The 13,758-nt window shown below is 47.0% G+C and overlaps 1 protein-coding gene across 1 annotated transcript in view; it reads right to left on the bottom strand.

Annotated features, from left to right (window-relative positions):
* BFSP2 (beaded filament structural protein 2) overlaps positions 1-13,758 on the bottom strand; it is a 69,388-nt gene that overhangs the window by 25,302 nt on the left and 30,328 nt on the right. Inside the window, 3 exon segments of the mRNA XM_030329488.1 lie at positions 771-932; positions 2,009-2,165; positions 8,347-8,429. Coding sequence (XP_030185348.1) covers positions 771-932; positions 2,009-2,165; positions 8,347-8,429 — 402 coding nt within the window.

The raw sequence follows: 13,758 nt of genomic DNA, 5'->3' as shown, positions 1-13,758 counted from the left end.
ATTTTACCTTATTATGTGAGCATTTCCCGTGTTGTTATAAATGCTTCATAAATATTTCTAACAACTTCCTGGAATTTCATTGCATGGTTAGGTTGTGGCTTAGCCTTACCCCTATTATTTAACATTTCTGTGTCCCCCCACCCAGTTTTTTCATTCTTTTTTTTTTTTAAATGTTTATTTAAACATTAAATAAGAGAGAGAAACAGTGTGAGCAGGCAAGGGGTAGAGAGAGAGGGAGACACCAAATCTGAAGCAGGCGCCAGGCTCCGAGCTGTCAGCACAGAGCCTGACGCAGGGCTCGAACTCACGAACTGTGAGATCATGACCTGAGCCAAAGTTGAACGCTTAACTGACTGAGCCACCCAGGCACCCCAGTTTTTTTCATTCTTTAAATGAATGCTTCAGTGAGTATGTTTGGATGTAAACTTTATCTGTGTTTTCAATGATTTGTTTAGGAAAGTGTCCAGATTATTCAACTGGAATGTAGGGGCATTTCAAGACTTTTAACACATATCATGAATTCCCTCACTCAAACATGTCATACGAGTTTGTACTCCTCAGTAGTAATATAGGGGAGAACCTACTTCTCCACACACTTGTCGGCATTAAGTGTTAAACATGTTCTGCGTTTAGACAGGTAAGCCGCTATCTTAAATTGCATTTCTTTTATGTCTAATGAGATTGAAACTTGCATTTCTTCTTTTCTGTGTTGACTGCTTTTCACCTTTGCTTGGCCTCCTTCTGCACAGGGCAGAGGGGAGCACTCTCACCTTGGCTTGGAGCAAGGCTCCTGCCTCCGCCCGGTTCTTTTCCACGTCTCTCTCCCAGTGGATTCTGATGGTCTCGAGGATGTCGTCCAGACCAGTGCCAATGGGAACACCCATTTGTTCCAGCTCAGACCCTGCCAGCTGTTTGTACAGCACTTTCACATCCTGCAAATGACGATAGACGCTTCAGGTGAGTTCCAGAGGTGAAGGAAAGGACACAGAAGTTGAGCCAGCATAAGCCCAGGTCTGTTGGGTAATCCTTATGCTTCTCATTCTGCTACTGCCAAAAGTGGGGCTTCGCAGAGACTGGCAAAGTCCCTGACCCTGTCATCAGCACCGGTGCCATAGTCTCCTTCCCCAAGGACCTATTTCTTAGGCTGGTCTTTGCAAGCCCAGACCCACTCAAAGCAAACGTCAAAATAAATAAATAACCAAATAACAACACAAACAGAGTAAGCAACAAGAGTAAGATGAAATTGATGGATTTCGTAAGGTCACAGTAGGCAGGAAGAGGTTTAAAGGTAACTCTGTAGTCTCTCAAGGGTTGGAGGTGGGGGGAGTGGTACCAAACGACTGAGCTAGGAACAGGAAGTGGGCTTTGGGTTCCTGGTCAGCCTGAGGTCGGACAAAAGAAGGGACTTCCCAATGGAAGCATGGTTAAGTGAGTTTTGACTTTTTCAACTGAAAGCACTTTAAGTGTCTGATCAGCGACTTGTGTGAGGTGGTTTAGAGTCAGTGCCATTCCGCAGGGAACTGGAGGGCTTCCCCGTTGGAGGTCCCACTGAGTCCTGTCACTCAAGCATCTGACCTAATTTCATTAATGAGTGTGTGTAAACCACAGCTTGGATCTACCTTCAGAGCTGTCTTGTTTGTCCTATGCAGTGCTAAAAAAAAAAAAAAAAAAAAAAAAAAAAAAAAAAAAAGACGTGAAATACAGTGCCTTGAGGTAGAGGATGCTCTCTCCAGTTCAACACAGACTCCGTCACTCTCGCCGGTGTGGACCTGCTGTCTCCTCCATTTATGTACCAGCCTGGTCTCAAAGCCACTTGAATTTGAGACTCCCCGGGGTAACCTTACCCACTACAAGGATTTGAAGGTATTTTACCCGCATTTTCCCTGCAGCCCTGGGCAAGGGACGGGGAGAGGCTGAGATGAGCCACCATCACTGTTGTGAACCTCCGTCAGACAGGTGAGTGCCTGTGGTCTGTGGCCAACCCAGCGTTGCCCCTGCCCCCACCTACCTCCTCATAGCCCCTTGACAGAAAGCCAAGTTCTTCTTTCAGGCTTTCTATTTGACTCTCCAGATCCATTTTTGTCAAATTAGCCTCATCGATGACTTTATACAGAGAGTTAATTTCCTCTTCTGCTGCCTTTCGAAATGGCTGCTCATTTTCATATCTGCAGATAAAGGAAGGTAAAGAGCAGAGGTGGGCAACCCAAAAGGGAAAATAATCAGAAACGTTACCAATAGGCCAATTATGTCATAGACAAACAGATGTGAAAAGTCACTGTTCCAACAGCTTTGAGGGCACTGTTAATGCAAGTCTTAGATGTTGATTTATTATCATGAAAATGATTGCAGCCAACTTCTGATGGCCCAGCTTCACAGGCTGCCAGGCTCAGGGGCTCTGGAGGCACAGAACTCTAGGGAAAGCTTCTCCGGGAGTTGAGATCCAGGTAAGGGGATCTGGCCTTGTCACCATTATTGTGATTTGTCATCCTTTCCCTTGAGGATCTTTTAACAGACATGACTGAGAGTCTGCTAAGTACCAGGCTATGTGCTAGTGATCCCAAAATAAAAAGCATGGTTTCTGCTCCAAAGAACCCATGTGAAATTTTAAAACTGTGGCTGCAAACCCCAGTGCCATCAGGGGCCAAAAGGGGAATATAGATGAGGGACGAGGCCCAGGTCTGGGAAGCAGGGAGAGGTGGGGACGGGACAGGAGCACACAGGACGGCTCACCCTTCAGGCAAGGGGAGGCTGCTGCGTGGAAAGGTGTGTGCCCTTTCTCTTCAAGAGAAACGAGGGAACCTGGATTTATATGTAAAATATCCAGAGTTTTAAAAACTTGCAGCTTATACAATCACACACACACACACACACACACACACACACACACACTGACACAAGTCTGAAACTGTGCCCTCCCCTCCCACCACCAAGTTCTTTCTTTTTTTTCCCAAGTTTTTATTTAAATTCTAGTTTACATACAGTGCAATATTGGTTCAGGAGTAGAAATCAGTGATTCATCACTTACATATGACACCCAGTGCTCATCCCAACAAGTGCCCTTCTTAATTCCCATCACCCCTTTAGCCCATCCCCCCACCCACCTCACCTCCATCAACCCTCAGTTTGTTCTCTGTCTTTAAGGATCCCCCTGAGTTCTTTCCATCTCTGGTTTGCGCAGAGCCTTCTTTCTAAAAGCCACTCAACATCTTTGCCAGTTTCCCCCAGTGTTAACTCCTTTTCTTCCACAGCCTTCCACCCAGGTGTACCCCATCAGCCAAATTTCACACCTTACCTTCACCCATCCATAGGATGGAGAAAGCTCACACTTCTCATTGAAGAAAGCATCTTAGGGCTTTAGAGTTTTAAGGGCATATAGGGTTCCTAAATGTCTCCCACTCCGTGACAATGCCTTGATAGCATTCTTGATAGGTGATCATGTAGTCTCTGCTTGACTACTTCCAGTGATGGGGAACTCATCACCTATCAAGGCCACCGTTCCATTTTGGGACAGCTGTAATTATTACAAATTTCTTCCTTAAAGAGCTTAAGCCTTCATTCCTGTAAGAGTCTGAGTTCCACTCTCTGGAGTACCCAAAGTCAGTCTAATCCTTCTTTCTGGCAGCCCTATAAATATTTAGAATGTCTCTTATAGCACTCTTTCTTTCCCGCTCATCTCTCCCTCCAAGCCTTTTGTTCCTCAGGTTAAACGTTCCCGGTTCTTCCGTTCTTCATACAAATTGGTTTCCATGTCCCTCATCATCCGTGGCAGGGACTATGACCTTTCTGTCTTTGTATTCTTAGCACCCACCTCCGGGCTTCAGATAGATTTGTGGAATGATTAGAAATGCCCTAATTGGTCCATGTCCTTCTCAATATGTGATACAGAAAATGGAATGTAAAACTCCGGATGTTCCCTGATCAATTCAAAGTCCTGGGGGACTGTTTGCTCCTTTGTTTAAACCCTTCAGTTCTATTCACCATGGGCCCTAAGGTTTCCTTTGAGGGGGTTTGTTTTTTTGTGTGTTTGTTCATTTGATTTTGACCAGCTGTATTTGCTGTTGACTAATATTGGGTGTCCTCTCAACTAGAGACCCTGAGCATTTTTCACAAGCCCAATTACCTTGTCCTTTCTGGGTGCACCTGGCATTTGAACCCAAAGAGAGGATCCGCATGTATCTTCTCTCAGTTTCATTGGCCCAGTGTTCCAATGTGTGGGGATCATTTTGATTCCTAGTTCTGTCTGTCATCTTTCTCTTCACCACCCCTCCTGGCTTTGTATCTTCTGCCATTTTGCCCTACCTGCTTTCATGCACCTGTGGTTAAAAATAGTAAATGAAGGAACCAAGGACAGAGCCCTGTGGCATACTGCTAGAGACCTTTCCTCAGAGTTGGACCTGCACCTTTGAATCACCCCCTGAGGAGCTGGTTTCTAAAGCATTTTTATGTACTCTCTATGTGGGATTAGATTTTCTACCCAAATGTATTCTTTAGGAAGTACTGTATTTTTATTAACATTTAATCTTTTGGAAATGAGTCTTGCCCTTCTAGCTGGAATGAAAACCCACCCATAGCACTGGGATTGGTCCCTTTTGACCCCCGCTGGAAGAGTCTCTGTGTGCCTCCAAAGTCCTATTGTGCTTATCTCTCCAGGGAGCCTGGTCCTTCCCAGGATATGCGCCACTCAGCATTATGGGAGGTCTGAGGTGCTCTACAGACCTTTGTTTGGAAGTCCTTTAGAATTTGACACATATCTGTGATATCCCCAAGGCTGCTGCTAAACTTTCAGCTTTCTCTCACTGTCTTTTATTCCTTTCCCTTCCATGTTGAAGTCATCAAATAGAATCTCTGTGTTGGTGATGCCCAGAAGTGCCTGTCTTGACCTGTGGGCCACTCTGGCCCGGCATCTTCAGTGGCCCACCACAACTGCTCCATCAGCTCAGCTCAGCTCTGCTTGCTCAAAGCCAAGCTCATTACTACCCTTGAATTTAGACCAGCTTTACTTCAACAATTTTCTATTATGGTCGAGAGAATGGCAAATCTTCTCACTTACCCAAGTTCAACACCTGAAACTTACCTTTGCCTTCTATTTTCAGGCTGCATATGTAGATAATTATCAACCCCTGCCAATGATTTCTTTGACCCATCCCTCAAGTCTGCTCGTGGCCACCGTCCCAGGCAGACCTTGAGCTGTAACAGCCTCTGATCGTCTTCCCACAACTGACCCACAGTAGTGCCTCCAGAGGAACCATCCTTAACCATACATATCCAGTCACCATCTGCTCAGAGGCTTAAGTGTTATCCTCTGGCCCCTAAGTAATCTGATCTCACCTTACTTTCCAGCCATGGCTCCCAGTACAGACTCTGCCCTTCCACTGGTCCAGCCCCTTTGCTCCCATTGCTTCTTGCTGGTTTGCCCTGCTTCTCCTCTCCACCAGTACAAAGCTGAAATTTTGAAGCTGAAGACTAGTCATGATGAGCCACTGCTCAGATCCCTTCTATGGGTCTCTTCTTCTCTCAGGTCATCTCTGAGCTCTTTGGTAGGCTGACATGATACTCCAGGATTTGGTCTCTCCCTGATTTTCAAGCCCCATTGGTTGTCCCTCCTTTCTTCACTCCACATGCCCCAGTTATAATGAGCTACTTGGTGGCCACGAATACACCATGTTTTCTCGTGTCCTGCCTTAACACATACTGCCCTCTCTGCCTGGAAATTCGTGTCTCCTTTATTGGCCTGCACAACTCCTGCAAAGGACCCAAATCAGGCATCACCTCTTTGGTCAACCCTCCCTGGCCGACTAAATGTCCCCACCCCACCTGTGCTCTTCTCAGTGATGGCACAACCACCCCATGATGCCACTATCTGTTCACTTCTCTGTCTTTGACACTGAACTGTGAGCTCCTTGAGGTTCCATTTACTTCATCCCCAGGACCTGGCCAGGGTCCGGGCAGCTATTCAAACATTTCTTGAATTTATTCATTTATTCATTAATTTTACAACTATTGTCGGGCATCTATCTTGTGTGTGGCACTGTTAATACACTGGGGAACAAAACAGACCAAGCCCCTGCTACTCAGTTGGATGGATGGATGAAGAAATGTATGAATGCATAATGAATAAATGAATGAATTAACGAATGAATGAATGAATGAATGAATGAAATTTTGGTTACATCCTAACTTAACTTCACACCTAATTAAATTCTTTTTTTTTTTATATATATGAAATTTATTGACAAATTGGTTTCCATACAACACCCAGTGCTCATCCCAAAAGGTGCCCTCCTCAATACCCATCACCCACCCTCCCCTCCCTCCCACCCCCCATCAACCCTCAGTTTGTTCTCAGTTTTTAACAGTCTCTTATGCTTTGGCTCTCTCCCACTCTAACGTCCTTTTTTTTTTTTTTTTTTTCCTTCCCCTCCCCCATGGGTTCCTGTTAAGTTTCTCAGGATCCACATAAGAGTGAAACCATATGGTATCTGTCTTTCTCTGTATGGCTTATTTCACTTAGCATCACACTCTCCAGTTCCATCCACGTTGCTACAAAAGGCCATATTTCATTTTTTCTCATTGCCACGTAGTATTCCATTTCATAGCAGCACTCTCAACAATAGCCAAATTATGGAAAGAGCCTAAATGTCCATCAACTGATGAATGGATAAAGAAATTGTGGTTTATATACACCTAATTAAATTCTATCTTAAATGTAGCACAAATGGTTTCATGTCTCTTGGCATCCATCTCTAACTGTGCAGTTAGCTGTCAGTGGCCAGCCGATGGCTTCGCTTTTTTGTGCTTCTGTGACCTTGGCCAGCACAGTGTTGTCCAAAACAGCAACCCCAGCTGATTGAGTTTCCTTGACTCGACAGTGGCCACTAGTGGAGGTCCTTTTATCAGATGGAGAAGCCTGGTCTTAGAGAAAGGAAACGACTCTGGGTCTGAGGAGACGGTAGCGATTTTCCTTTCCATCACGATACCCTTTCTATCCTAAGACAAGAATGGCAGTGGGGTCACTGTCTTCCCCAAAGGCTCCCAACTATATGCCTTTCCTCTTTGCCTTTATCAATTTAAGGAAATGTTCCTTGAATAACTATCCCATCACCCATCTAATTGCCCAACATCCAGAACACCTTCCCCGCAGAATATTCCCAAAATCACTGTGTTCATCAATGAAAGGTCTTTTTCATTTCACTTCTCCAACACGGACCACAGACCTCATGCACCATCATGACTTTGCCCTAAATGCATCTCTCTCCTGTCACTAGTACTTCAAATTGTTCCTTAAATTTATCTACTTAAAAAGTACATGTTAAATCAGTAAACTTTAAAAGCTCTTTATATTGAATACATTTTAAATTGCTACTATAAATTATAGTAGCTATAGTGGAAAAACAGTTTCATGAGTCATAAATAGAAGGTAACTGTAAAAATCCATAACTATTAAAAACAAAGTGTCTATCCTTCTATCGCTTAAAATGATCGTCATCAGTGGTCTACACACCATATTTTAGGAAACACCGTACTAGACTTCAAAAGATGTTTTTCAAGACTGGTGAGTTAAAACTACTGAGGCCTGGACCCACCCCCAGGGACGGTGGTTTCATCCATCTGTGCAGCCTGCACGTTGGCAGCTTTAAGTGCCCAGGTCATTCTGACATGTGGCTGCAATTGAGAAGCATTGCTCAAAACTAGCTGTTCTCCACGTGTGGTCCCAGGACCAGCAGGATCAGCATCATGGGGACCTCATTAGGAATGCAAATTTGGGGCCCCACTCCAGACTACTGAGTCAGAAATTCAGAGGGTGGGGCACAGCCATCTGTTTTCTAGAAGACCTCCTGGTGGTTCTGAAGCACACTACAGTCTGAGAATCCCTGCCCTGAACCAGGTGACACTGGGCAAAGTCTCTGAGCCCTGGGGACCTGGTTTGTGTCTAGAAGGAGGGTTTGAACTGGACCATCTTTCCTCTGGATTCTCCTGGGGCTTCCACTATCCCACTCCAGCCTTCTGTGCCGCTGGAAGGGAACGCTGCAGACCCTCGGAATAGCAGTCCCCGAGTTGCACAGTGGTCTGAAGGTGCAGAGTGACTGTCCCCCCTGCTGCAGAAGTTACCTCTCGGGGCACCTGGGTGGCTCCGTCAGTTAAACGTTTGACTCTTGATTTTGGCTCAGGGCATGGTCTCACTGTTTGTGGGATTGAGCATGTCAGGCTCTGCACTGACAGCACAAAGCCTGCTTGGGATGCTCCCCCTCTCTATCTGCCCTTCCCCCTCCTCTGCTCTCTCTCTCTCTCTCTTTCTCCTTCTCAAAATAAATAAACTTTAAAAAAAGAAGAAGAAGAAGAAGTTACCTCTCTTTAAAGTCGTCTGCACCCGCCTGGATATTCTCTGTCTGAAGCATGAGCCGGGCATTTTCCAAGACCGCCTCGCCCACCTAGAAAGATCACACACATCAGAGGAGACAAGGTCACTGGACCATCTTCCCTTACTTCCCACTGTGACTCGCATTGGGCACAGAGGTTCTGGGGAATAGAGCACTTTTCTTACAGCAAATATTTTTAGAATTCAAGTATCTCTCTCCAAAAAGGTAGGGAGGAGATAAACCACAAAGCATAAAATCTGGCTGTCTTTTAAGAGCCTTTAGAGTTGGATTTTTGGAACTAAAATATTACTCAAAGGCAGACTTGTTCCTAGCCTCTGTCATAATGCTGAGCTCTCAACTGCCAGTGAAGCTTCTGGCTCCTTAAATGAAGTTTCACTGGTTTGATTTAGTGGCTCTTAACATTTTCTGCTCATGGGTGCCTTTGAAAGGCTAACGAAATCTTTAGGTCAGTGCTGTCCAATAGAACTTTCTGTGGTTATGGCACTCTTCTATGTCTGCACTATCATGGCCACACGTGGCTACTGAACACTCAAGATGTGGCCAGGATGACTGAGGAACTGAAAATTTAATTTCATTTGAATTTAAATAGCCACCTGTGACTAGTGGCCACTGTACTGGGCAATGCAGCTCTAGAATTTCATTCATCCTCAAAACGTACATATGAACATAGATACACTATGCATACAGTCTGGGAGTTTCCTGGAGCCATGAAGAGTGGCTTTTCAAAACTGGCTCCCCAAACCCTACAGAGTCCTTCAAAAGTGGGGGTTGGGGGGTAGTTCTCTCCTTGATCTGAGAAACATATATATTACATACGTAGCTTTTCTATAATCTTCAGTTTGGGGGGGAGAAGAGGACAGTTACTTTAAAAGAAGGACGCAAGTCACTGTTTTCAGTCCTTTTGTACTTGGATGTGAAAGTGTTGTAAGCTCTTCATTGAGTGGGAGGTCTTCCAGCACCAGAAGTCAGAGATGGCATGAGATGAGAAAGTAGGAGAGGAGAGACCCTCATCTGCCTGTTCCCCAGGGTTCCCCAGGGCTGGGCTGGAGCTGAGAGAAGATCAAATTTGGTAGCAGGAAATTCAATGAAACGAGACAGGACATCCCCACTGAAACAAGGCAGGACGCAAATCAGTACTCTTACTGTGGTTGGGACTTGGCCCACCCCTGTGCTCTCTCCGTTTCCCCATGGGACCCCTAGCCCACCGTGTTGACATGGACCCTCCCCAAGCTTGGCTCCTTGTTAACTGCTAGGTCTCCAAAGCCTGGCTTATGGTAGACATTCCATCGATACCTGCTGAATGAATGCATGCATGAATGAATGGTGCGACCATGGGTGAACCGTACCCCTCCCTTCCCCCGTCAGGGTCTGGAGGTCATTTCTATTCCTCAGAAGCCCCCTGAGATTTTGTTTTTAGTTAGGTAGGGCGAGGCCAACAGATTGGGAGATGGCTGACCTTGAAAAGATATTACTCACAGTTCCCAAAGGGAGGGGCAGCCACACCAGGAGGGGCCATATAACGAAGTACAAGGGTCAGCTGCAAAAGGATGAGGGGAAAGTGTGGGCAAAAGCCTTTATTGTGGTTTTCATGGGAAGGATGGGAAGGAATGGGTGAGGCAAGGTAAATAGCCAAGCGGGTTTAGGATTGAGTAGTTTGAATCATTTCAGCGGTCTCTATGGGTTCCTGGAATGGTCTCGGGCCACCTGGGATGATTAGAGCAGAGGAATATTGCTGGAGTATAAGTGCCAGAAAGAGAAGGCAGATGGGGTACAGACTCTCGGACTCTTGGATTGGCTGGTTTGCATATCAAAAGCATGTTGGGCAAGTGGCTTACTATCTCTAAGATCAGCTAGCTCAGTGAGGGGCTAACAGCGAGGCCCTAGATGCCAGAGCACCAAGAATACAGAAAAAAAGAAAATACAGTCAATATTGTTGAATATAATTCATCTAAAGGGCCACGGCTATGTGAGGCCTCCCTGAGGACTGGCTTTGGCTGGTCTGGCCGAGGCTCTCTTCAACCTCCTGCACGCAGTTGTGGCCCTCACACTCAGGAGCCCCTTTTCCAGACTTTGGTTGCCACTTTACAGATGCCATTTTCCAGATGACAGACTTAAAGCCAAAGGCAATCAATCACCCTGCTGGATTTCTCACAACAATGCCCGAGCAAATGTCCCACTCTAGTGTGGGACACCGGATCACAACAGGTATCTAGACTGCGGGCCCCAAAACTACGGCTGTTAGAGAAGGCGGCTTTACAATCTCTTTAGACAGAGATTGTGGCCACGCAAAGGCAGCTGTGGGCAGCTGTGGGGCCTGGAGCTTCTGCAATGTGGGAGACTGCCTTTAAGAAAAAAAATAAAGACTAATACGAAGGGCCATGCACAAATAAGGGACCCTGAAGCTTAAATTCTTAAAATTCTTCACCTTGGTACAGCTTAATTTTGTCTGTTTCTGCTTTTTAAATTTGGGCCCCAGGGGGTGGGCAGAAAAAGTACAAACCAAGCAACACTCTGGCGCCTATGTTGGAAACGCGTATTGAGAGCCCTACGATTCGGGACGAACAGAAAGATGGCTGAAAATGCAATCGCCCCAAGTCCTGCCATCCAGCATAAGCACTGCCAGCATTTGGATATGTTGTATTTCCTCTCAGCCTTTGCTTTGCCCAGCTACAACAGTACCCGGTGTGTTCATTTTTCACGCTCCCCTAGTTGATTGCAAACTTTATGCAGAAGAGGTGGCAGGGAGCCATCCACGAAGGAGTCTGATAGGAAATGTCAGCCGCTGCGTGACCGGCTGCAGTGAGGGGTCGGCTGCTCAGTGGTCCTCCTGCTCAGTTGGGGTTGAGGACAGGAGCGCTTCCTGGGGTAAATTGGATAGCAGACGGGGTAGTTGCGTCCAAATGTCTGTCCCAGGCAGCTCGTGTGGCACTGGGCTCAGGGAAGCTGGAGGCCTTCCTGCTCTAACTGTTGTTTAGTGACAACCAGGGGCTTATTCAAGCCTCAAGCAGAGGCTAATTATAGGCCCTGACTTGCCAAAGCACGGTTGCTGTCCGTGCTTCCCCATCTCCTTCACATGAGGAGCTTAAAATAAACCGCCAGCCCCCAATTCAGCCATAGAGCCCTTCACTGTTCTCTTGTGGGCACCTCAGCCTAGCAGAGGGGCGTCCTCTCTGGAGTTCGTGGTGGCTCAGCCTCCCCCACTGTAGAAAGGGCCCGTCAGGCAGCATGACCAGGGCTGGCACCTTGGCCGAGGTTTAGCACAGGCTGGGGACCGGGCTGGTGGCCAAGGCCCAGAGTAAAGCACGGAGCCTGCCACGGCACAGGCTCTTTGTCTTCCCACCTGGGAAAGTTTTGTGAAATCCTCCCCAGGGCTGAGCACGGGAACTGCAGAGGGGAGGGCATGCACTGACCACCTACAGATGTGCCCGCACACCTGCTGGGGCTGGCTTGTACTGGCTTGCCGGGGCAGGCTGGTGAATACTTCAGGAGTTTTGGGAGCCAGTGGTTAAACACAGCCATCACGAACATTTTAATTATGTGAACTTACAATTAAATAAATTATACGAAAAACACCATTAATAAATGCTCAGAATACAAAGGCCATGATTACTCATCACTTCCTCCTATGTTTGACTATCATCCTGCTAGTGAGGTTATTTCCTTCTGTTGTGTCTGCACAGTGGAAACACCGTATGATGTATGTTATGTGCGTCTCTTCTCAAGTGTGCATTCAGTGACAGCATGGTGGTAGCTTCGTATCAGCCGGGGTGAGAGTGTTTACACCAGGGAAGTTGGCAAACACGGTAAACCAGAGCCTTTTATTTATGGAAAGCTGATTGTTACACAGATCCTGGCTCGGTGGCTGGGCCTCCCATGCTACTGAATACTTAACACTCATGACTTCGCTCAGTGCTCCTGATATTCAGCCCTGACAGCAACACACCTATTTTACAGAGGAGGGTGCCAAGGCCATACAGAAGTTGCCCCAAATCACCCGGACAGAGCAAGGCAGAGCCAGAACGCCAGGCCAGGTCAACGCGACTCCAAAGTGTGCGTATTTTTGTCATCAGCTTTGGAAACTAAAGGGCTCATCAGCATCAAGAGAGAAACTCATTGCGGAGGACTGTCTTCTGTCTTTTTCCTGGAACAGAACAGCCAGGAATTGTGGTTCCTATTTGGGCTGCGTCACGGAGAGAGAGGGATGTCTTCCCCACTGGCGTGAGGCAGCTCACCAAATCAAACCAAAGCAAACCAGCTCCCACGCCAACCTCCTGAACTTGCATTTCTGAGCCCGTAAGCTAAGCAGAGCTGAGCAGACAGTGGGGCCAACTCTGAAGAAGGCCTGGAGAAATCCTGCTGCGGAGTGCTTTGCTGTCCGGCCTACAGAAGAGACGGCATCTGCATTTAAAAGTGAGGGAAATGCACATTCGCTATCTGGTCCTCTGAGATTCACGCTTGAAGAGGATGCAAATTAACTTCACCTCTCTGGTCATCTTTTCTTTCCAGGAGTGAAGGCCATACAAAGACCAAATAGTAATATGTACGGTCACTAGGCTGATGCCATGCGTACAAGTGTCCTTGCTCGTAACCCCGGAACCCCTCCTGCCCTCTTTTCTAATAGGAAGAAAGTCAGAACCAAGGTAATAGTTGCACAGCAGGGTGAACCATAAGGGTGGCTGGCTGGCAGCTTGCGTGTGGCTGCTGGGAGGGCCAGAGGGGATGACTTCTCCTCCTCCTCTCTCTCCTTCTGCCCAAACCAAGCTGACTCCTGCCAGCAGCATGTGATGTTGTTTTGTCTGTGCAAGATGATTTAACACCAGGTCTCCTGGTAAAAAGAGACACCGAGGGGTGCCTGGGTGGCTCATCGGTTGAGTGTCTGACTCTTGATTTTGGCTCAGGTCATGATCTCACGGTTCGTGAGGTGGAGCCCACATCGGGCTCTGTGCTGACAGTGCAGAGCCTGCTTGGGATTTTCTCTCTCTCTCTCTCTCTCTCTCTCTCTCTGCCCTTCCCCTGCTCTCTCTCTCTCTCAAAATAAACATTTTTTTTTTTTAAGACAAGCTGATTTTCATAGCAGCATCAGTGAGAATTGGTGTGGGAAATCAGGTGGTCTTGAGGGGATAGGTCTCAGGATTTGGAAGTTTTGCTGGAGTGAGAAACGGAAGATACCTTTGAAGCATACAGTTCAGTGGAGGAGAACAGCAGAGCTGACTAAGTACCACGGGGACAGGCAGTCAGAAGTCAAGTAAGGCACAGGCTTTGTTCTGAGACGGATGGTGCAGGTAGGGGTAAGGGAGTGTTTACAAACTGCTTTGGCTTGGCGCGCAGCTCTCTTAGTTACCTCCCTGGAACCATCTTCCTCTCGCCTCCACGTGGAGAA

The sequence above is a fragment of the Lynx canadensis genome, chromosome C2, assembly GCF_007474595.2.
Source record: "Lynx canadensis isolate LIC74 chromosome C2, mLynCan4.pri.v2, whole genome shotgun sequence".
NCBI lineage: Eukaryota > Metazoa > Chordata > Mammalia > Carnivora > Felidae > Lynx > Lynx canadensis.
Note: the sequence above shows the minus strand (reverse complement) of the source record. Positions and strands in the feature narration are given on the sequence as shown.